The 25947-nt window shown below is 32.7% G+C and overlaps 1 protein-coding gene across 6 annotated transcripts in view; it reads left to right on the top strand.

Moving 5' to 3' along the window:
* The window catches only part of Znhit6 (zinc finger HIT-type containing 6), a 65670-nt gene that overhangs the window by 7516 nt on the left and 32207 nt on the right, over positions 1–25947 (top strand). For all 6 annotated transcript variants that reach the window (XR_013427879.1, XM_021732242.3, XM_078026637.1 and 3 more), the window contains 4 exons: positions 1600–1703; positions 21359–21427; positions 22768–22848; positions 24267–24344. Coding sequence is in view for 5 of the 6 variants with exons in the window: in XM_021732242.3 (XP_021587917.2) it covers positions 1600–1703; positions 21359–21427; positions 22768–22848; positions 24267–24344 (332 nt within the window). In the remaining variant the exon portion in view is untranslated. The remainder of the gene's footprint in view (positions 1–1599; positions 1704–21358; positions 21428–22767; positions 22849–24266; positions 24345–25947) is intronic.

The following is a 25947-nucleotide window of genomic DNA, read 5'->3' as shown; positions in this document are numbered from 1 at the left end:
GCCCTTCCCCTTACCATTCCAGTGACTAAAGAACTACTTCACTCTTGGTCCTGCAGCACTTGTTCCTGCAGCAAAATAGAGGGCATACACAGCATAAACAAATGGGCCAGGCTATATTCCAATAAAACTTTATATGTAAAAATTGGCAGCAGGCTGGATTGGGGTCAGGGCACCATTTAGCCCTGTAATGGCTTGTTTTATTGTTTTCGGGTATCTAAATTGTCTTTTTTTAAAAACATCCCTATGTAGTAATTATTATTTTATCAGTAAGTGTTTATTTTGTGTTATCTTCATGTTTTTCATTTTCTTTTGTCTTTATTCTTTCTATCATCATTTGACCTGTTCCAGTCAAATAATACAAGTCTCTTAGGATGGTCTTAGGGTAGACTTGTTTTCTGTTCACCTGTGTCTATATTATTTTGACATTTTGCTTAATTTGAGTAGAGATTTTTAGTAGATGATTGGCTTTTAATTCTGACCTTGCTGAGAAGGATATTGAAAAGAGAAACCTATATTTGCTAGAATTAATGAAGGAAACAATATCAGATTTACTGAAATGTCTTCATTGCTTTTCTTAACTCACTGAGTTTTCACTTTTCATTATATATTGGTCTATTTCCTGGTTTTTGTTAGCTCTTAAATGCTTTTAAGGTGATTTTTAAAAATATACTTATTTACATATATGTATTTCTCTTATTATCTGATATTCTTAGATGTTTTCAATGGGAAAGTTTGTCCTTATAATATCACATTACTAAAGCTATGGTTGCCTAAGTTATGAACTTATACATAATTTCTTAAGTCATTTTATTGCTTTGCCAGTAATAGCTGATTCTTCCTTTCCATGTTTCCCTTGGCTTATGACTTGATTATCTAACTTTACATTGTAAATTCTAGATCCCCATTCACTTAGCCAAAAATATATATTTTGTCTTTTCTTTGAATGATCTTTTGTCTTTTTTGACTTAATAGAGACATGATAATATTACTATCTTTGCAACTCTCCAAAATTGCCTAGCTCTGCTTAACCAACCCAGGTAATCCATGGAGTAACACATGTTAGAGCCAGATGTTTTTATATTGCCATTTGGTACTGGCCACAACAGTGGCTACTTTAACTAGGCCTTATGCTAGGCAGTGCCTTGATTTCTCCCTTGAGTGGGCTACCTGTCTAGTAAACAAAATCAGGTGTATTCAACTAACTATGGTGCAAAACCATCAGTGAAAGAAAAAGCTATAGGCGGGGATATAGTACAATGGTAGAGCACCTGCCTAGCACACATGAGACCCTGGGTTTAATCTCCAGCACTGCAAAACAATAAAAGTCTCTGAAATTCTTCCTTTGGCTTATAGAACATATACATTTGAATACAGGTTCTGCTACTTTGAGATAGTTGCATGAGGTTGGAATCTCATTAATTCTTAACTCCTAAAATGAGGGTCATAATAGTACCTATCTCTTAGTGGATGTAGAGATTTTGTTTAACGTCTTTCCATGAAACATGATAATTATTCAGTAAAACTGAACCATTGAACATATTATTTATAAAATGTAAAGCATTGTAAAATTAATTTTATCTATTTGGTTTTGATTGTTAGATGTGCTTTTTGAAAAATCGTGCTCGAAAGCAAGGTATTGACTTAAAACTTCTACCCACTGGATTCACCAAGAGGAAAGAGAATTCAACAATTTTTGATAAGAAGTAAGTTTCTTACTCTTAGTATATCAGTATTTGATTTCATCAGGAGCATTCTTAAGATTTAGTTTGCTGTTGAGCCTTGCTACATAAGTGTGATCTGTAAACTGTTTTTGGATTTCAAAATAACGATGATCATTGCATGTCAGGTGACTTAACAAAATTTGGGCATGTGATATGTATGTTTTCTTTATTCTCTGAAAAGTTTCTCAGATATTAATGTGTCTAACAAAAGTTATCTACCAAGTATCTTGTTAAATATGCTTGAGATTTAATTTTTGTAGGCCTGACTTGGAGTTCAATATTGTGTATTTCTAACAGTCTCACCAGGGATCCTGATCATTTGAGCAATGCCCTCGAACATCTCATAAATTAGAAATAAACTCTTTTCTTTAAGACCTAAGGTATCATTAGAGTATTTCAGGGGCTTCAAAGTACAAAGTGGTAAATCAGCAAAAGTGCTGTACTGTTTTAAAAGCAACCTAGCTTTTGTCATTGTTTCTACACTGGAATTCCAAGTAAGATTTCACTTAAAAGCCAGATATGGGGCCAGGTACAGTGACGCACACCTGTAATTCCAACATCTCAGGAAACTGAGACAGGAGGATCTTGAGTTCAAAGCCAGTCTCAACAACTTAGCGAAGCACTTAACAACTCAGCGAGACCCTACCTCTAATAAAATATTAAGAAAAAGGGCTGGGGATGTGGCTCAGGGGTTTAGCATCCCTGGGTTACCATCTACAGAACCAAAAAAAAAAAAAAAAAAAAAAGCCAGCTGTGGGGAAGAAGACTTTGGAAACATTTAACAGTGAATCTTTCTATACAGATAATACCACAAGGATTAGTTTGCTGCTCTTTGAGTGTTGGGTCAAAAAGGCCCCAAGAGTACAGAGTACAGAGTACATTCCATGTCTTCAGATGCAACTTACTGCAGATTGGAATTATTAGGTGATGGGGGCTGCATCTGCACTGAACATGTACAGACTTTTTTTTTTTCCCTTATCATTATTCCCTAACAGTAAGTATAACAATTACTCACATAGCATTTGCTATATGGAAATACTACACTGTTTTGTATAAGCATGCACAGATTTTGGTATCTGAGAGGGATCTTGGAACCAGTTCCTTGTGTATACCAAGAAAAGATTGAACTGTAACTAGCCAACTAAATTATTGGATAACACCTTTCAGAAGTCAATGTTCTGGATGTAATAATAAAAAAAAAAAAACCTTTGACTTTGAGCTTCATAGTAATTGTGGGGTTTTGAACAAATCTCTTTCTCTGAGTCTCGTTTTTATTTTTATTTGTGTGTGTTTAAGTTTTGTTTTGAGATAGTGGCTCACTATGTTGTTGCCCATACTGGTCTAGAACTCCTAGGCTCAAGTGATCCTCCCATCTCAGCTTCTCCAATGGCTGGGTCTGTAGGTGTATGCCACTGCACCCTCTGAGCTTCATCTTTACAATTAGGAAATTGAACTCTAAGGTTGTTTTCCAGTTAACTATTCCACAAATTGAAAAAAAAAAAAAATAGGGCTATCAGAATTATTATTCTAGTAAGACTTTTTTCAAAAGATAATATATAATTACAAGATGATGTTATCTGTTTATTGTATATGTTGCAAGACATAAATATTTGTATGAGTGATTTTCTTTTTTCCTGGTTGTTTTCCAAAAGTAAAGTAATTCTTTGTACTAATCAAGTATGAGATGATTCTTTTGTGCATTTTGAAACATGTATTTAGAAATTGACATTCTGTTGGAAATTTAGGTAACTAAATATAAATGTGTTCTGTTTTATGAAGGAAACAATTCAGAATGATTGTCATCCAAAATTAGTTCTCAGTATTCAAAAGTATATGTCTCCAAGTATAACATTGTCATATCTGTATATACATGTGAGTGTGTGTAAAAAGTTTTTTCCAAGAATATTACTCTCAGTCAGTATATTTCCTGAGTTTAGTAACCAGATTTATATTTTGGAACATCCTAGGTCTCTAAAATGATAAACCAAACTGTTCTTGCATTAGCTGTTTGCTCATAAATTTTCAAAGATTTGGGGTTGCCGTTATATTTTCAGTATTTTCCTGTGAGGACATTAGCACCTGATGCATAATATACTTTAAGGTCAGGTTCTTAGCTTATTTCCATCTAGAAAAGGGAATCTTATATGGTGTGGCCTTTTAGTATATTAATGGATTTGGAGAGTAACTTGTATATAGGAAGGAATCAGCATATAGTAGCTACTATAAAAATAATACATCTGCATTATAAGATAATTTAAAGGAAAAATAGCACCTATAATCATACTCTCCAGATATAACCACTGGTATTTCCTTCTCATCATATTTTCTACTTTCTTCAATTAATAAAGTAAAATATAGTGCAAAATACTTAAATAAATAAAAGTATTAAAGAATGACATAACTTTACCCTGATTAAATATTAAATTTTTGTGAATAAATGCATACACTTTTTTTCCTGTAGCTAGTTTTTTTTTTCTACTTAACAATGTTTTAGAGTGGTATTCCACCTATGATCATCCTAATTTATTTAATTATTCTCATATTCATGAACATTTAGCTGATTTCTAGTTTCTGAGTATTACACATAATCCTGCAATAAACATACTTAAACAAATTGCTTTGTGTTACTCAAGGTGTTTATCAGCATTCTAACCTCTACTCCTTAGATGTTGATAGCACAAATACACCCACACCTCTGTCGTGACAACAGAATGTCACTAGACATTGCCTCATGTTCCTTGGAGGGGACAAAAATCACTCTTTGAAAACCACTGAAGACATATTGATTGAAATGATAGTCTTTTCTTGGGCTAGATAATTAATACTATCAGTGTATAACAGAATTAGGATTGCAGAAAATGTTGATTGCTAAAAGGAAGTGTATAATAAATGTATAAGGTAACTTTTCCCCTTTAGGGAAGAATTTAAAAAGACATTGAGAAGGACCTTGTTTAGGATATCTGTGTTTATCATTTATTCATCTGAAAATGACTACTACAGTTTTAAATAATTGCAGTGATATTTGCTGGAAAGGAGGAAGAACAGAATGCTAAATCTTTTCAAAGAATTCTGTTCAGCTCCCATACCCTCAGTATTCTGTTCTAAGAGGTAGTTTTTAATTCTTTTTTTCAACTTTGAAAAATGGTTAAGGCTTTGACGGGATTCATATTGCTTCTACCATATGATACATGTTAGGTGACCTATGTAAGATCTAATTTACTTGCTTATTGAAAGGATTAAAGTAGTATCTGACACATAGTAAATAGTATATAATGACTGTTAAAGATCTACATTCTCCTATCTGAAGTTCTTGATCCTTTGGTTACATTCACCCCTCATAGGTCTAGGACAGCATCAGATAATAACCTACAAATGGTCACATTATAAAATATATTGTCTGTAAATTGACTCAGTCAGATTTTGCTGCCAAAAGAGCTAGAAAAAAATCTTGTAGCTGTGGAGATTTGGAATTGCTGATATGAAATATGTTGATCATTCCTAATCTAAGAATTCAGACTTTTTGAGAGTGACATGATGCCAGAAGTGGAAAATTCAATACTTGACTTCATATGACAAGTCACAGTCAAAGTGACCGTACGCCAAAAATATTATATAGCATTACCTTTGGGTTGTGTATAAACATAAATGAATTTTGGGTTTAAACTTGGGTTACATTCCCAAGATATTTCACTGTGCATATGCAAGTACTCTAAAATCTCAAAAAATCAAAATCAGAAATACTGTTCCAAGTGTTTGGATAAGGATCACTCAGGCTGTACTAAGATTATTATTTATATTCTATAATAATTGATCCTTTGTATGTATAGGCAGCTGGAGCTGCAATATAGTTAGAAACTCAAATTCAGTTTGATTCATGAGCTTATTTTTTTTAATTTTGAATTACATGTTTAGTTTGTTATTTCTTTAAGAACTATTGTATACCAAACTTTTGTATACTAAACTTTTTACACCCATGTGCCATCATGTTTAGCTAAGTTGCTTAAAAATTCAAATGTTCTAATGGTAACTTTTGAGGAATTTGAGTGAAAAATTCTTTTAACTGTTTTTGTAACTTTTTTTTATAAATGGCAAAACTATTTTCAGTGCTGGAGATCAAACTCTGGTCTTTGCACTTGTTATTGCCAAACTCTACCACTGACCTCTAATCATAGCCCCCTGAAATTATTTTTTAAAAGTAGTTTTAAAAAACTACTTTTTTATTCTTGCATAAATGAGTGTAATTAATGTGCCTAATATTATGCCTGTAGAACTATCAGCAAGTTATTGTAAGTAACAACAGACTAAATAGAAACCTTAGGAAAATAGGTTCATTCTAACTCAGGCATCCTTTATGGTAGTTTTATGACCAGTATAACTCTGCGTCTCCTAAAAATCAATGGAAATTATGTCGTCTATGAATTTTTCTAAGAACTGTAACTTTCATTGAAAAGTCAGACTAGAATATAAAAATCAGGGCATGACGTAAAAATATATATTTAATAAAGATAAATTTTAGAGGATTGTTGACATTATAATAGATAGCTTTAATGAACAAAGACATGTCAAGATGAAAAATAAGTTGAAGCCAAACATGGGGGTACGTGCGTGTAATCCCACCTACTTGGGAGACTTGAGGCAGGAGGATCAAAAGTTTGAGGACAGCCTCTGCAACTTAGTGAAACCCTGTCTCCAAAAAAAGGACTGGAGATGTAGCTAAGTGTTGTATTGTCTCTAGGCTCAGTCTCCAGTACTGAAGAAAAAAAAAATAGTTGAGCCAAAGCAGGATTCTGTTAAAAATATAGGAGTTTGATAAGAAAATGAATCCAATAGAAGGCTTCTCTACTTAATTTTGGAGCTTATCTCAAACTACCACTTTAGAAAAGTACTTTGTTCAGAGTAAATCCTTTCTCTTATCTTATAGCTTTATGTACACTTTGACTTAGTGTTAATCAAAAACTGTTGAGGGCTGGGATATAGCTCAGTAGAGTGTTTACCTCGCATGCGCAAGTCCCTGAGCACCACACACAAAAAAATAAATAAATAAAAAAGAAAGAAAGAAAGAAAAATAACTGTTGAGCCACCCTTGGTGGTACATGCCTATAATCCCAGGAGGCTGAGATAGGGGGATCTTAAGTTCAAAGACAGCCTCAGCAAAAGTGAGGTGCTAAGCAATTCAGTGAGACCCTGTCTCTAAATAAAATACTAAATATGTCTGGGATATGGTTCAGTGGTCAGGTGTCCCTGAGTGCAATCCCTGATTACCCCCCCCCCAAAAAAAAACACCAAATTGTTGGGAAAATATCTATGTAAAGAAAATGTTACCGAATGACTTTAAAAAATTGAATAAATGGGGAAAAGTACTTTGTGCTTAGAAGACTCAATATTTACTTCTTAAATGATCTTTAAGTCATGATTTTAATCATTGAGTCAAATGTATGAAAGATCATGAACTTTGTAATGTTTTGAAAAACCAATAAAAAAATAAAATGGAATTAAATAAACTCAAAAAAAATAAACTCAAAAAAATATCCATGAGATATAATTCCTTGTTTTTTTATTGAATTGATTGATGAATTGAGAAGGATTTCATGACAAAATGAAGTTCAGTTTTGAAGAGTGACATGGGAGAGGTGCCAGAAAAAATTAGATAAAGAAAGAAGAGTAATGAGGTGGACTCATTAAAATTTATGAAGTTCTAGTAACATTTTTAGTGTTAGTATAGGAATCTGTAGTATATGATTAAGGTAGCATTTCAGGTTAATACAAATAATTAGCTGTAGCTCAGAAGTAGAACATTTGCTTAGCATGTGCGAAGCCATGAGTTTGATCCCTACACCACTAACTAAATAAATAAAGTGCTAGGCTTGATCTCCTAGCCAAGAACAATAGGGGAGGGGAAAACTAATGATTTGGAAATATATATAGACTCTCCATGCAGCATGCTTACTGAAATCTACTGATCCTTAGCTGAGAATGCCCATGAAACAAAAAGGAAAAAAGAAAACAATAATAATTACTTATTCAGAAAATAAGGTTGAGACAGTGGCTTGCCATTTCAAGGAAAAGCTGAATCTTTTGATAACTTCCAGGCAGATCAATATCTTGAACTTAAGTGAAATAAAAAATTCTAGAATTTTTTATAATCTTAAAGAGAAAACATCTCACCTATAGTCCATAAAGGGTTAAAAAAGACGAAAAAAAAACTAAGTTTATATAGTTTTAAAATTCAATGACAAAAAAGGCCATAATAAAGTTAAAAGACAAACTTGGCCCTCCAAAAATTCTTAACAAATATGACAAAGAGTACTTATGCATTAATAAGAAGAAAGACTTATAGCTAATTAGAAAAAGAGACAAAGGATAAGAATAGGTAATCCCAGAAAGAATTTATATGCACATTTCTCTATCTCTTTTCTCTCTCTTTCTCTCTCTCTCTCTCTCTCTCTCTCTCTCTCCCTCTTTCTCTCTTTCTCTCTCAAACACACACACACACACACACACACACACACACACACACACACTATACAATACAATTTTCCCTTGGTATGCATGAAATATTGATTCCAGGACCTTAAGACCCAAATCAGTGGATACTCAAGACTCATACATAAAATGGCATAGTATTTGCAAATAAACTTCTTCCATATACTTTAAATCATCTTTAGATTACTTATAACATCTAATAGAATATAAATATTACATAAATAGTTGTTACATTGTATTGTTTATTTAAATAATAACAAAATCTGTACATATTAGTATAGATTCTTGGTGGGGGTTTTGTTGTTGGATGTTTTAATCAGAGCCTGATTGAGCTTGTAGATATGGATTTTTTAGGGAAGACAGACTGTATGTGGGTGATAAGTTTATGATAGCTACTATAATGAAGATGTGGGTAAACCAGGCCCTTTTCCTCTTCTACTGTTCTCAATATATTAATTGGTACAGTCATTTTAGAAGTTTGGTAATTTTCTCAAAATGTTATAAGTCTTAAAATATTATAAATACTGAAAGAATTTAGCCTCCAAAATATTAGTAAAATTTCACAGAAATAGATGTACATGTGTATCTACTGAGGCATTTTTTTTAATAGTGTAAAAACTGGCAATAATCTAAAGTATCTTTCAGTGTGGGGTGAGTTAAAGAAGTGATAATATCTTCATGTAGTGGAATTCCTTGCAGACATTCAACAAAAATCAGAATTAGGTATAAAAGTATTGCAAGAAATGATAAATCATGATGTTTATTGAAAAAAAATGTGTGAGTTTATCTAGCTTGTCTGGAAGATATGAAGCTCCCTTTATATCAGTAGTTCTTTGGTCCTGAACCTGTTTGAGAATCAGCTTAAACTTAAGAGTTCTGTTACCAGAAAGATGTCCATAAAGTATTTGTTATATAATTTTAGGTGAGCCCATGTAAGAAAAGCTACAGCTAGATGGTATAATCCCTGTGACTTAAAAAGCTGAGAAAGGAGGATCTCAAGTTTAAGACCAGCCTGGGCAATTTTGTGCGACTCTGTCTTTAAAATTAAAAAATAAATAAATAAATAAGAGCTGTAGATGTGATTTAGTGTTAGAGGATTCCTGGTTTCCATTCTCAGTATCCCACGGAGGGAAGGAAGGGAGGAAAGAAAGGAAAGCTGCATATACTTAGTGCATTGCTTCGTCCTCTACAGTAATGGAGTTTGGATTAAAGCTGTTTACCTGTACTGAGGACCATGTAGAAATATCTCCTTGAATCCTTTGGGCATTACATATTAACTCTGCACACAGTGTGCTAAGTAAATGTAGTCATATGTAACTATGGGAGAAGTGTCTCTGGTCTGTTTCTTCTGATCAGCTGTTATTTTTCTTTGGAATAAAAAAAATACTGTAGTTTCAGATCTCAGTTCTGCTGTTTACTAGATTTTGACCTTGACTCTTTATTACCTCTTTTTCCTTGACTTTAAAATGGACATAATTTTAACCTAACCACGTTACCAATATTTTTTGTTCACTTTTTTAAAGTTTCAGAGTCATTTTTTCCCTCCTTTCAAATTTCTTTTAGGTCTTATAAAGAATATGTTATCCAATTTTTATCTGAAAATGCCTTTATTTATTCTTTTTTATTTTTTTAATGGAAATGTAGTATACACAAAGTACACAAAACATTAGTGTACTATGGTCAATAAAAAGAACATTACCAGCACCCTAGAAGTCTTTACAGCCTGTCATGGGAATCTATACCTCCATCTCCTTGTAAAGTTAACTTTTCCCTAACTTCCAACCTGATAGATTGGTTTTGTCTTTTTAACTTTTTTTCAGTATTTTATTGTGAAAAGTTTCAAACATAAAGCAAAGTAGAAAAATTTTGTAGTAAATACCCATATGCTTACCACCTAGTTTCTGTCATTAGCATTGTACTACAATTGCTTTATCACATTCTTATCCATCTGTTAACCCATCTTTTTTGGGTACATTTCAAAGTAAAAAGCAAATGTCATTCCATTGGTTCCTGGATATTTCAGTATCATTAACTAGAGTTCAATATCTGTTTACATTTTCTTTCCGTTTGATGTAGTAAAATTTAAACAGTGAAAGACATAAATCTTAAGTTGTACATTTGCTGAGTTTTGACAAGTACATACACCTTTATAACTCAGTCTCTATGAATATTTATAACACTACCATCACCTTAGGTTTTTCCTGGTTAACTCTTCTCTCTAGAGATAACCTGTTCTAATTTTCTGCCTTGAAGATTTGTTTTGCTTTTTTAAAGTTTTATATATATATATATATATGGAGTTATGTAGTTCAGCCTTACTTTTCAATGATAGTTTAGCTGTCCATAAAGTATCTTTTGACACTTATATTAGTAAGTTCATTTATTTTTTCCATTCTCCCCTTTTTTTTCTTTTTAACCACTGTTGCATAGTGTTTCTTTAGTCTCTAATAGTTGCTGTGGCATACATCTGTAATCCAGTTACATGAAAGGCTGAAGCAGGACTATCACAAATTGGAGACCATCCTGGCAAATTTAGTGAGACCCTGTGTCAAAATAAAATGGAGCAGGGGACGGGGAGGAAGAAGGCACCTTTATGGAAGGTGTCTTAGTCTATTTTTTGTTGGTGTAGCAAAATACCACAGATTGGGTACTTTTATTTAAAAGAATGAAGTTTATTTTTTTCTTATGGTGGTCTGGGGACTGGGAAGTTCAAGATCATGGAAGCAGCATCTGCTCATTTGCTCTTGAGGGCTTTAGAACCATGACATGGCAAAAGACATGACATGGAAAGACAGAGGAAGCATGGTAGAGCAGATCTCTTTTCCTCTTCTTATAAAGCCACTATTACCATGGGGAACCCCACCCTCCTGACCTCCTCTATTCCTAATTACTTTCCAAAGGCCTGACCTCCAAACACCATCAACACATGCGTTTGGTGGGTAAGTTTTCAACACATGAACTTTTGGAGGACACATTCATATGAGAAAAATTGGGTGAAGGGGTCAGGATGGTAATTATATATGGATAGCATGTAGCATGTTGTTGTATAAGTTCCTCATTTTATTTTCCTGACTGTTTTGGTCAGAGATCAAGTGCAGAGGGAATAGGCTTTAATTTGTCAATTGGAGGAATGAATTGGACTGAGGGATCCCACCTCACTAGTACAGGTTGAATATTCTTACTTGAAATGCTTGAGAATCAAAATGTTTCAGGTTTGGGTTTTTTGGATTTGGGCATATCTGTGTAGACTTTTCCTATAATGGCTTCCCTAATTCCAAAATCTGACATCTGAAATGCACTAAAATGACACTCAGAAATGACACCCAGAAATTTGAGGTTGGGCATGGTGGGCACACTCCTGTAATCCCAGTGGCTCAGGAAGCTGAGGCAGGAGGATCCAAAGTTCAAAACCAGTCTCAGCAACTTAGCAAGGCCCTCAGCAACTTAGCTAGACCCTGTCTTAAAATTAAAAGGGGGGGGCTGGGGATGTGGCCCAGTGGTTGCGTGCCTCTCGGTTCAATCTCTGATACCCCAAAAACATATATATTCAGGAGCATTTTAGATTTTACATTAGTAATGCCCAACCTGTATCTTCAGCTTAGCTTCAGACTTGGACTCTTTTGTGTATACTAACCACCTCTTCCCCAAATAGGACCCCAACATTTGACCTATTTTTCCCCTACCCTCAGTTTATCTCTACATGATCTTAACTCCCAGTTCTAAGCAACCTAGTCCTTCTGTTAGCTTAAAACTCTTCAGTTTTCAACTTCTTTTGACCCAGGGTTCTTTAGCGCACTCTCTGTGCATCTCTCTTGTACTTAGCGAATTAATAGAGGTATGCCCATTATTAAACAACAGTCTGAATTAATATTTAAGAGTTCCAGTCCTGTTTTAGAAGCTAGCCACTAGGTGTCCCTCTTGTAAAGAAATAAAAAAATCTCTTATAAATTCAAAAAATTACTTTTTATTCTTTGGATAAAATTATAGCATTCTAATTATATTGCAAAGATATACTCACTCATCTCTTTATTAATATCAGTAGCACTTTTTTCTTTAATCAGTTGTGTGGAGATGCACTTCTTAAAGCACAGGATTTTTTTTTCTCCTCACATGGTATCTTTATAAATATAAATAGTATAGGTTTATACCTTGCTGCAAACCAACTTTAGAAAAGAGCAAAGGAAAATACAATGAAGGAGTTAGCAGTTGTGATCATGGAGGGACAAGTGGATTTTGCATTGAGATTTGGAGGATTATACAATAGGTGTTCATTTCAAACTTATTGACTGCCTGAAATGTTAAGCTCTGGTTTTTTTGCTGTAGCAGCTTTGGTAGAGTTTGCTGGAAGAACTTCAAAGCACAAACAACAGACTTAGAAAAACAGTGTGAAAGAATAGAGACCTAATAGTTATTAGGTCAGGCCTTTACTTACTACAGTCATGCAAACAGTGGTATGGAAGTTCCCGTGACATAGTGTCACAGAACATGTATTTTCCCACAGGAGCAATTACCTAATATTTGTGGAAATGGAAAACCAAACACTTTGATTATCATGGAGTCCCCAAACTGATTTAATTAAATAAGTGTTTTTCCCAGTCACCAAATCTGATGCTTCATTGTATACCTCTGGAATGTGTTCTGTTCTTTATGTTTCCTTGACCTACAGCATTTATCAGCTGCATTCTTCTTTGCAGGCCCCTTTGGTCTCAGTCTTGACTATTAGGACCTCTAAGTGCTCTTCCTACCTTTGATGTTTCCTCACTTCAGTCATATAGTGCTCTTAGATACATCTTTCTAAAACATGCTTTTGCTATAATGGTCACCCAATAGAATATTAGTGCTTCTGTGCCCACATTAATCATTAGCTAATAGATACTACCATTGGTCATAGGCAGAGGTGCCAGTAGGTCAAATTTGTCATCTCATCCCTGCCTTTGCAGTCCCTGAAACTCTCTGAACCCCTTCCATGGATAGAAGTGAATACCCTCTTCTTATCCCCCCCACATTTGAAATTGCTACCTTTCGGGCAGTTGGTACAAGTATTTCTCATTAAGCAAAATAATGTGAGTTTTCTTGTGTATTTGCTTGTTAAAAGAGAAATTATAATATAGGTCATACTTCTAGAATGTTTATTTTGTGGTAAGCATAACAAAATTTAATTTTAGAATTTTCTCGGCAAGTTATTTTCCTTTCTGTGTCTGTTGCCTTAGTTGTAAGAAGAGACTGTAGTGCTAGTTTTGTGTGTGTAGTTGGTTTCAGTTTAGAGTTCATATCAGAATTGATTGTGATTCGGTTTCACAATGCAGAAACCAACAGAATTACTAATTCATTGGCCTTAGGGTATTGTATTTTTAAAAAGCACCAGATGATCTTGCTGTTTACCTTTACCTGAAAAACCATTGACTACTGGCCTTATTCAGTTCAGTCAATGGAAAGACAAGTTGGCAGACTCTTACAGTGTTGTGTATTTAATGATCTGAGAGAGTACACTTAGGTTACAATAGTAGCACAGAGAAGACTGTCTGCTCCAGATCATTATTCATTTCAAGCAGGTGACAAAAAAAGACTTCCCAGAAAAGAGGACTTGAACATATTTTGGAAGGATACAGAACAGTTTCTATGTCTAGATTTTTATCCAGAGTTGAAAGTGATCTGGTGGTGATAAAATTAGATGCAAAAGCAAACAATTTAGGACAATCATAAGCAGTTTGATGTGTCTAGAATGTAGGGCGGGAATTGATGAGTGATTGGGAATGAAGCTGGAGAGAAGCCCATTGAACCATGCCAGGAAGATTAGTTTGAATTTTTCTTGGAGCAGAAATCTTCCTGTTCCTGCCAGTGACCTATATCCAAGTATGGATCTTTATAATCTGTTCCTACCTGATTTCCGCTAGATAGTCAATTGAATGTACACATACTGTTCCTTCTTGTAAATCCTGGAATGTTTTCCTCTTGCACATATCTAGTACACCTGATAGCTTGTCTTCCCCATTATGTTTCCTTTGCCTAAGTTCCTATAGTACCTATTTTATTCACAGTTAATATGAAACAGATGGCAATATTTAGGACAGGTATTTATTTTTGGTATGCGTTTATCTGCTCTGCCTCCTACATGCTCTTACTTTTTTTAGGGATTCCATAGGCATTTTGAAGTGGACATTTTGTTGTTGTTGTTGTGCTTTGTTATGCATTACAGGAAAGCTAGCATTCCTGGCCCCTGCCCAGTAAAATTCTGTGTTCCCCACTCTTGGAACACTTAAAACTGCCTCCCCATTTCCAAATGTCCCTACTTCACCCACTGCAAGTAACGAACCACTTTAAGTGCTTAAGTTCTCATCGATTGTGAAGTATTCTTTTTCATTTCAGTCTTCACCTGCTACATTCATTTTCTTAGTGTACTGTCTACTAAAGCCAATGCCACCTAGTTAACCTGTTTCCTTTTATCATGTAGTACTGGTACTAATTTTTAAAAGGGCAAAAATATGTTACTGGAACTTTTCAAAGTATTTTCATAATGATGTGACACTTAAAACTGTGGTTTTCATTCTCCCAAATTTTAGATATTTTAATCCATTACTAAGTAACTAAACAGATCCTTTGTATTCATCCAAAAACACTTATCATGGTATTAATTCTATTAACATAAATTATTTTATGAGGAATAGTTGCAGTTATTTTTGAGATTTCAAATCTTTATCTCAAAATATGTTTTGAAAGGCTAAATGCCTACAAGTGAAGGATTATGTAGGTGTTTCATACATTGTTTTTCCTTGGAATACTCTCAAATTTGGTAGATTTTCTCTAAGCTTTAAATTAAAATAAGATTTTTATAGTTGACACTGGAACAAAATGTTTTTTTTTAAAAAAAATTCCATCAAGTATTATTTTGTTGCTTCCAAATGTAATAGTTGATAATTTTAGTTTCTTCTTTTGCTATTGATTGTAAGTGAAAAACAAAACCTAAAAAGAAGAAAACTTGGATCCCTTATATCAGTTAAGATGCTGCATGAAATAGAATGCCCAGTTCAGACTGGTTTGAGCTATTACGCATTTTTTAAAAAGGGCAGTTTGGTTCTTATAACTGAATGTCCAGAGGGAGGGTAGACTTTAGGGTTAATAGATACAATGACTTGATGATATCATCATGACCATTTTATTTCTGATTCTTCATTAAATCTTCTGTGGTATCTCCTTAATCCTCATGGCTGTAGAGTGCTACTAGTAACAATTTGGTTTACAGTAAATATCCATAATGAATGCTTTTCTCAAATCAGTATTATATAGGAAACCAGAAACTCACCACGATTAAACTGTGTAGGTCACATGCCCAATCCTGAGCCATTGTGCCCAGGAAAATATACTGATGTTGTTAAGCTAATAGTAATAGGCACATACCCACAGAGGATAGAAATGGGTCCATTCCTCAAAGTATGGTTATAGATTAGAAAGGATGATAGTGGAGTTAAGGATAGTTGCATTGCAAACAAAATGTCCACTATCTATTTTTAAATGAGTTTAAAATATGGAGGCAAATATTTGAAATAGGAAATAATCATGATGTATTTAAATAAGTAGTACAGAAGATACCTGGTTTTATTATTGAGTTTTCATTTCTAGAAAGTTCATAATAGTGTATTCTAAAGTTATAATACTCTGGGTTCAAATACCAACTGCATCACTTTCCAGCTGAATAATGATCTTAAAGTAATGGCTGTCCTCTTTCTATCTTTGTGTTTTATATAATGAAATAATAACATTTACCTTCTAGGGTTATAAGGATTAAATGGATTAAAGATATATATTTAGAACCATGCCTGACATACAAAAGGTACTTAATAAACTATTGTTATTACTATTACTACTTGTTAGTGTGGTAGTTTTTATAACCTGTAGTTTTTATAATTTAGTTAGCGATATAATATTATGAAAATCAGACGTGGAAAGTCTGGCTTTCGCTTAGCTCATGGAGTGTCTTGGTCTATTTTCTTGCTGTAACAAAATACCTGAGAACATATAATTCACAAAGAATAAAGGTCCATTTTCATGATTCTGAAGGCTGGGAAGAGCCTCGTGCTGGCATCTGGTGAGAGCTCCCAGCTACAATATAACATAGTGGAGAATAGCACATGGTGACACAAAGCAAGCTAGTCAAGAGAGAGCTCCCTTTTACAACAAAGTCAATTCCACAGTAATCCATTAATCCATTCATGGGTTAATGCATTCATGAGGGCAGAGCTCTTACTACTCACTACCCTCCCAAACAACCAACTTATCAACACTGCCACTCTGGGGACCAAATTTTCAATGAGTCACTTGTATTTAAGAATTAGAAGTAAAAATCTTAAACAGGCATATTTGAACTGACATGATATATCAATGTGATTCTCAAAAGTCATAAGTACAAACAAGGACTGAAAAGTTGATGTCCCAAATATACCATGAAACACTTTTCTTAGAATTAAGTAATAGGATGATGGATTTCCCTCTAAATCCTTCATTTCACTCTTCTTTAAAACCTTTATGTTGCATTAACTATAAGTAAAATCCATATTACTTACAGAGCATTGAGAGCTCTTTATAATATGGAATTAATGCACATGTCTAGTTTCTTCTCCAGCAACTAAACTGGAATTCATGGTAAGTACAATTTGCTTATGGACTCATGGCAAAATAAGTTACAGAAACTGTAATATTTCTGTTCTAAGCTTCATAATTCAGGACATGGAATTGAATGTAAAATTACAGTGATAATAATAACAACATTTTGAGTGCTGTATTGCAAACTCTAGACATATTTACTTAATTCATTCTTGTGATACAGTCTTGTTTTGCCCATGTTGTGAGAAGACTGAGTCAGAGATTAAGTCTCTTGCTTAAGATCATATTAAGTAATAAATTGTTAGAATGGGATTCAAACACTAGGTCCACTTAACCTCTCCTCGGTGCTACTTCCAGGCATTATAGTATTGTAAGCATTCTTGCAGTGTATAGTGTCAAGAAAGAACAGGATGCTTTCATATAAATTGTGAAATGGAAGGGAAAATGCAGTACCCAAGATTGTTGGTTGACTTGTTGCCCTAAAAAAATGTCTGCCTTGGACCTATCCCCTTCTTTGTCTCTGTGTTCTTGATCCCTGGTGAGCTCAAAAATGTTCTTTGAATAAATATTGGTTGATTGGTGGAGTGCAATGGGAATTAGATGTGTTTTTTTATTTATATATATGTATGTATATGTGTGTGTCAGAAATGTTCAAGCTTCTTTAAACTTAGTATTAGAAATCTTAGTTCTTAAAATTTAGCTTCCATATGTAACTCTTAATTGTGGCGTATTTCCTAGAAATATGTTTTTTTAGGTTGTCAAAATAATTAGATATAAAAACTCAATTATTATTGGGTAGTAATTTCTAAGATTAAAAAGGAGACATCTTAAATAAATAATTCTAATAAGGAAATATATATTTAAGTTTAGAGAAAAAGATTTAAATTATTCCTGTTCTTTCTATCACTATTATCTGACACTTTCTCATTAAAACATCTTTGACTTTGCTGATTAATAAAAAATAGCAAATCATGTGAAAGATTGTTTTTTATATAGACATTTGAGAATTAAGTCCTTTTATAATGTCTAGAATTAGAGTAGTTAAAAGTTTGGGGTATACTTTCATACTTTTAAATCCGTGATATATAAATCTATTTTAAATATAAATATCATCAATAAACATGCACATATTTTAATGTCAGTGCATATAGTTCTTCCACTTTTATGGCTGCTTAACATTTGTTATGTAGACCTACATGATGAATTTATTTAATTAACTTTCTGATGGTGTACATTTAGGTTGTTTCTAATTTTTTCCTGTTATAAAATGTAGCACAGTGTACATTTTGTACATATCGTATTACTTGCCCAATAATTTCCTTGCAGGAAATTTCTGGGGGAAAGAAAAACTGTTGAGGCAAAAATATATATTTTGTAATTTCTGAATTTTCCTCTCTGCTTTTATGAATTCAAATTACCAAAAGTGTGTATTAGCGTATACTTCTTTCAGCAATGGAAAGTGTTCATTTTGCTATACTTTCTTAGTGCAAATATGATAGGTAAAATAATAATATCTTTTTTTAATGAGTTAAAACATGATGGCAGTACCAAAAAGGATCTGATGACTTGATTTACATCTTGTTCTGTGGGATTCTGTAGTGTTTCGGATATTCAGAATGACAATTTTGAGTCATGAAGTCAAAAGGATAATTGAGTGTAGGGGCCTAGAACCCCTACACAACAAATATCTTTTCATATACATACTAATTTTTTGAACCTGTGGGAAAGAATGAACCTTAAGAGTTTCTAATAAGCAAAAGAATGATCCTTAACAGTTTCTAACAAGTAAAAATTAATATAAATAAGTACCCTGTGTAACTCACTGAAAATAAGTGTAAAATAATATTTATTTTCTTCATTTATTATACATGTCATCTCTTTCTCAATTTTTTCTGCATTATTGCTTTCTAAGGAGGCTTTTTAGATATTTCCCCCTAACTGTCCCCACTGTGACATTTGGATAACATATAAATATATTACCCCATTAGGGTAATGCTGCTCTCATTAGCATGCCATTTATGTATGCACTTGTATTGATATTTGGGGGAAAAGCAGAAAAAGCTTTGCTCTGCATGAATAGTTACTTTGGTTTCGTGGGGCTCAAAGAAAATGTCAGTGATTCTGTCACTTATCAGTTGTCCAAAGGGAACATTAGGTTTAATAATTGCCACTATTTCTTCAACCAGCCCGTTGTTAAACTCTAAACATATGCCTTGGACTACATAAGTTTTCTAGAATATTCAGACACAGTATTTCCATTCTTAGGAAAATTAATATGCAGAGGGCACAGTGAAATTATTGTGATTGGAGACATTTTATTGAATTTAGGGAACAATATTGTTAGGAGTAATAGTAATGCATTAGAAGTAATAATAAATGTTCAAATCTCTATCCCAGTGGTTTTTAATTCCATGAGGATGTTTATAATGTCTGGGAGCAAACTTTAAAAAATAATCCAAGTAACATTACTGGGATTTTGGTATATGTATTTTTTAAATGGGACATATATATAATTATGAAAAATGGGTAACTTAACTCTTTAAATCTTAGGAAGAGATTTGGTTGTGTCAGGACTCAAATGAATTTCAGGAATACTAAAGAATTGAAAATTAACTTATCCATTTTGGCAATTCTTTATATAACACCCTTCAACTTACTTTTGCCTACTTTGAATTGAGGTATACTAAAAAAAGATAGCAGTCTTAGAAGAAAAAAATGCATTTTATGTCTTTGGAGAAAAAAATGGGTATGGTGAGGGTTCTTTATATTCTGTTTTTCTTTGTTCTTGAAATATTACAATATCACATTTTAAATGTAAACGTACTTTTCTTTTGAAATTTTCTTTTGAAATTTTGTACATCTATGAACTGAGGCCAATATAAAAAGATTTTTGTAGTTGCCATAAATTAACAATGTGTTTATAATAAAATAGCAGTGAATGACTTCATTATTACCACAACTAGTAAACTACAGCAAATAAAATTATTTCCAAAGGCCTTTTCTCTTTCTGAAAGTATCAGAAAGGCGAATGGTTCTTGCTGTTATTCAAGCAATTATTGGGGTGATAGAGTATGATTTGCAATTCTACAAGATGACAAGTTGGTGGTCCTTTTTTCCCCTGTATAAGTTAACATGGAAAAAATAAGTGTATTTAGAAAGAAACCATATTATTTATTAAGAGTAACAAAATCAGCTTATGTTTTTATAAAGAAAGAAAATAATATTACATATACTTCTTAATACTAATATTAGGCTATATGCCTGTTTTACAGATAAGGAAAATTGTCAAGTGTTTTGTTTTAGAAATATTATTTCTAATGGTTGCATCTGCATTCAGAATTTTGCCTCTGCATTCAGAAATTTTTTTAAGTTCTTTTCCTTGTGAGATTTTAGACATCTGACCTTTGGAGTAGTGAAAGGGTGTTTTTTGACATTGTTCTATTAAAAAAAAAAATCCCTAACATGATTGTTTCTTGTATAAGTGCACTTTTAGTATAAATATAATCAAAGATATTTTTCTCTGACTTATGCCCAAAACAGACTCATTATTAAAGAAAACTATATTCAGATCTGTGATAACTTGCTGTAATGGAGGGAATATTGCTTGGGTTTATGGCATTATTATCTGACAAAAATTGATTAGATCATACAGATACTTGGTGGAAGGTGACACCTAGCTTGCATTGAAAGAAAATTATTTTAGGTTTGGGGGCTTTGCTTCTAAGAGGTAGATTTCAAAAAGTCACTGATTGTGGCTTGGAGGAGATGTTGCCAGCTATTCACTTGCCAATAAGTTGTTCTTCCAAGGCAGGAAAACACTGTGTAAATGATATTTTTACATTATATGAAGACATAAATTTCTATAGTGGATTCAGTGTTTGAGCATTAGATTTCTTTTAAAGGGGACTGGTATAATATCACTAAATTTAAATTTGTTAAATAGGACATATAGTCATTTTTCTAAAATCAAGTATTTTTACTATTCACCTTGTATCAAACTAAAGTTTTCACCTAAAAGCATAGAAACTCTACCTCTGAGTGCATTTTGCTTAGCAACCAGCTTGTTGTCTACTGTTTTGCTATTGAATGCACGTACTCATGCCTGAGAAATATATCTGCAGCCAGCTGGACTCAACCGGACAATACTTCATTCACTAATTTCCAGACTAGTCAGGCAAAGACATCAGCTCATTGTATTTAGTCATGAGGAAATTTATTTGTAAACTTCAAGTAGTAGCACATGGATCTCAAAAGCCTCTGAATATGAGAAAGGCCTTCTAATTCAGGAATATGAGAAAGACCTTCTAATTCAGGAATGTGAAGTCCTTGGAATTCAGAAATGCTTCACTTTTTTTCTTCTTAATAATGATTCCAAGTATATTATTTAAAAATACATAGCTTCTAAAATCCTAGAAAAGTGCAAGTATCTCCTAATAGGAAAGAAAGTTTAAATTCTAAGAATAACTTTAGAATTGCCCTCAGTATTCAAAATTTTTCATTTGTGTTTAAACTTTAATTGTCTTCCCTGATCCTCACATGGTCATTTTCTCTCCTAGAAAACAAAAGTTTTGTTGGCATGTAAAGCTCCAGTTTCCTCAAAGTCAAGCTGAATACATAGAAAAACGGTATAGTATAGCCACTTTCTATTTGTTTTTATTTTAAGGCTCTGTAATTATAATAAACTGTTAACTAAGCATATGTCTGGCACAATGAATAACTTGTGGTATGTCATACAATGAAATACTAAACAGCACTGCAAATAAATGAGCTCTGGCTGTGCACATCAACATGAGTGAATCTCAGAAAATATGTTGAGTGAGAAGTGCAAGTCAAGTTAAGGAAGAATGCATAGAATATGAGAAGAAAACAAAAAACCTCCCCCAAACTGAATAGTTTATTTTTCAGGAATACCAACATAGGTGGAAGAACTCTAAGAGAAATGATTTAACATAAAAATCAGAAGAATGCAAGGCTGAAAATGTTGTTTCTTAGATTATGTGGTTGTATAGGAAATGAAAAGTGACCCAAAATTATAGTACGCAGAGTTTATTACTATTAACATTATAGTATATTCTTCAGAAAATACATTATTTTAGTCATGTGTCTGTAGTCATAATTGGGATTAATTTGCATGAAGTTTGTTGTTCTGCTTTTTCAGATTAGGAATGTATTTAAAGTGTTATTCAAAATTTTAATGATTGTGCTATTTGATTCCTTGGTTTAGGAGAATTTTAAAGTTGCTGTTTACGTAGTATATTTAGCATATGTCCACATTATACACATGTCTTTTCTTTGTAATTGGGTTTTAGTGAAGAACTTTGCTATTTGAAGCTGCATGCCAAAGAGAAAGGACTTATTTTATAGATAGGAATATGTAGTCAGTAGTATAAAGTGGTTGAGGAAGAGTTACTGTGTCAAAAATATCTTAATTTTGTTTATAAAGCTTTACATGTAAGTTTAAAATAGTGTGCAATAGGAAAGTTAGAAAACTTAAAATATTTTAATTCCAGGAAAATTATTATAAACTTTTTAACCTGGCCTTATGATTTAGAATGATAACTTGAACATTCACTAAAATTAACATTTTCTGAAACCATTCTTGAATTTATTTTTTATTTCTAAAAGTTTCAAATATATTACATATCGACTCCTTTTTTTTTTCCCATGTTTGAGCACAGGTGTGTTAAAAGAGGCTTCATATTTTTATAATTAATCTACAAGGAGCTTTTCAAAATGTTTTCTTAAAGACCTTGTTAAATATACGCAAGAAGTCTTTTGTAGCTTTTTTCCTATGTAATTTTTGCTTGACAGGATATTATATTTTGTCAAGAATAAAGTAAAAGGTTTTTGTTCAAATATTTAAACAATAACAAAAAACCCACAACATTTAGTAATTCTAAGTTAACACCTTTTACAGCAAATTATAAATAATAATCTAGCTGTTTTCCTTTCCTTTATTGAAAAGAGTACAGGAGGATAAAACTATTAATGAAATTCTAAAACCTTACATTGATCCTGAAAAGTCTGATCCTGTTATTCGTCAAAGGTACGTTAAAAAACTCCTGTTAACTGTTTGAAGTAATTAAAAGTGTTGAAGTATATTTTAGTTGCATATTTATTATGGTAAGATATGTATTGGGACATGATATGTTGGTGCAATTTACTTTTCCTTGCAATTTACTATTTCCTTGGTGTTTGCTGAGATTCAGTCCATATAAGTAACATCAGTAGCTAACACTCATTATTTACTGTGTCCTGGACACTCTTCAAAGCAGATAATAATAAACATGCTAATTCATTGAATTCTCACAATATCCTTGTATGGTAGACTAGAGATATTATGTCCCTTTTAACATACTGGGCAAATTTAAAGTGGTTAAGTAAACTTGAACAATTAATAAGCATGAAAGCTGGGGATTTCAAACCATCAGTCCAGATTCACAATCTGTACTCTTAACCTTTAAACTAAGCTGCCATTCAAGTTGAACCAAAGACTCTGAAAATTAAGACTTTCCAAGTAACTATTAAACACAGGAAATCCTGCTTCAGCCAAGTCTTCATAGAACTAAGGTACACTCTGCTCCTATCCAGAAATACAGTATGGACAAAAGTAGTTAACATAGCATAGTGGAAAGATTCCGTCATGGATATCCAAATTAAAATAGCTGGCTCTGTCCCTTATTAACTGTGTGATCAGACTAAATTACCTAACTTCCATGCTTTTAATTTTTCCATCAATGAAATAAGAATGGTAATACATACTAGATAGGGTTGTTATGAACCTTAAAAGAAATAGCACATTCAGAGTTCCTAGTACCGGACCTAGCATATAGTAGGCAGTGCTCAAGAAAGGAAACTATTATTGGTGTATGAGTTATTAGTGCTCCTGGGCAGGAACCCAGTTGACTTTATTTTCACCAGATGGTACTTGCTTTGAATATGAATGCTTGGATTGTGCCAGAGTAATTTGGTATTCAAAATTTAAACTGTAGATTCTAAAATGTCTGATCTGGTCCATTTCTAATTAAACCTCATTTTTCAACTTTTGCTAAAAAATATTGTTCAGACTGATCCAAACTCAAGTAACATTTCAAGCAGTATTGATAGTTGAGTTTCTTTCTTTATAATTGATAATCTACTTGTCATCATTAGTCATATACTTGGCAGAAGACAAAATACCTGTCACTAAATTGGATACATTTGAGCAAAAGTATGTGTAAAATATTTTTACACATGTTTGTTGAAGCAGGTATTTTTTAATTTAAGATGTTTAATTGAACAAAGAGAAGAAAAGTAATTTTTTCAGATCCTTGGTTAAGACACATCTTTATTTCTTTTCTGTGCTTGGATTGATGAATTTTTAAGTATTATTAGCTCTTCATAAATGCTTAGTCTTTATAAAAACTGTCTTGGAAAGTACTAAAATTTAATTTTGCTTTCTTCAATATGATGTTTTTATTTCAGGTTGAAAGCCTACGTTCACTCTCAGACTGAGGTCCAAATTTTAATGAAGGTTGAATATATGCAGCAAAACCTAGTAAGGTAAAGTTGCTCCCTCCCCATTTCTTTAAATATTTTCTAATTCTGTGATATAATTAATTACCTTGATTACCTTACATAGCTAGTTATAAAATTATCTGGCTGCCAACCTAGACTTATAAAAATAATTTTCAACTGATGCACATACCTGTAATCCTAGCCACTGGGATAGACTGAGGCCAGAGTATTGTAAATGAGAAGTTAGCTTCAGTAATTTATCAAGACCCTATCTCAAATTTTTAAATAAATAAATAAATAGAACTGGGAATGTAGCTCAGTGATAAAGTGCTCTGGGTTTAATTTCTAGTACCTAATAATAACTTTCAATTTAAGATTCTTAAATATTAGACTTACAATTGTAAATTGGATTGAAAAATAAACCTAGTTAGAATATTTAAAAATATCAGTTACAACTAAAAGATTTCTAAATTTCATCTTAACTTACTTCAAGAAATGTTCTATAATATGACATCTGATGAGTTCCAATTTTCAAGTTTAGACTTTAGAAATAAGAAAACATGCTGGACTAACCACTGAATATATTGTAGTTTGAAGAATACTGCACAGAAATGTGAAGAAAACAGCATTCCAGCAAACTATGAGTTGAGAAAGTTAATAATACCTTCAGGTTTTGTTCCTTATTAATGGGATGATAAATTAGACTGAGACTCTTCACAAAGTGTACCTAAATGCCAGTTGTATGATAGCATATTGAATTGCAAAGCACTGATCTTTACAGACACGTGTTTCCCATTGTTTAATTAACAAAAGCACTAGATTGATTTAATAGATGTGGTCAATTTCTTCTATGATATGATTTGCTAGTTTAGTTTAGATGTTGAAGAGTTCAAGCTATGAAAGCATCACTGGATTTGAATCCCAGCTTCACCTTTTTCTAATTATGTTAACTTGAGTTAGTTACATAGCATCACTTGCCTTAGTGTCCTTTTCTCTAAAATTGAAATGACAAAGTTTATCATGAAAGAAACACATAATAAATGCATGTTTTTATTATTACTAGTGTTATTACCAATACTGTTATTTCTACTATTGTTACTGATAAATGTTACAAAAGATCTGCATGTTAAGATTAGAAGATTTTATAAGGCTAAGACAGAAGATCATAAATTCAAGGCCAGCTTGGGCAACTTAGTGAGACCCTGTCTCAAAAAAAAAAAGCAGTTGTCCTAAATTATAATAAAATACTTCAAATTATAACCAAAGGACTCAGGAAAGTATGTTTTAAGGATGGAAGCTCTATTAAGAAAATTTAAACCATTAATAAAATGAAATATTTTTAAAAAAGACTTACAGCTAACAAAGGGTCTTAAAAACCACATCTGACCACTTTTCTTACCAACGTATCTCAGAGCCTCCAACTTTATATCATTCATCATGGTTCTCTAATAAAAAATTCAAATTATCTATCATATAGTTCTTTCTGTATGCCTCTCAATTCAATATATTTACATGTAGTTTGTGGCCCTTTCCTTCTTCATGCCGAATCCCAAACAAGAGAAAATAAGTTTCTGCAAATATAGTTACCCAGAGTTAAAACGTCCATGTTAACCAAAGTCAGTAGTTCTTTTTTTTTTTTTTAAAGATA

Source organism: Ictidomys tridecemlineatus, chromosome 11 (genome assembly GCF_052094955.1).
Source record: "Ictidomys tridecemlineatus isolate mIctTri1 chromosome 11, mIctTri1.hap1, whole genome shotgun sequence".
Lineage (NCBI taxonomy): Eukaryota > Metazoa > Chordata > Mammalia > Rodentia > Sciuridae > Ictidomys > Ictidomys tridecemlineatus.
This window is presented reverse-complemented; position numbering and strand designations above follow the sequence as displayed.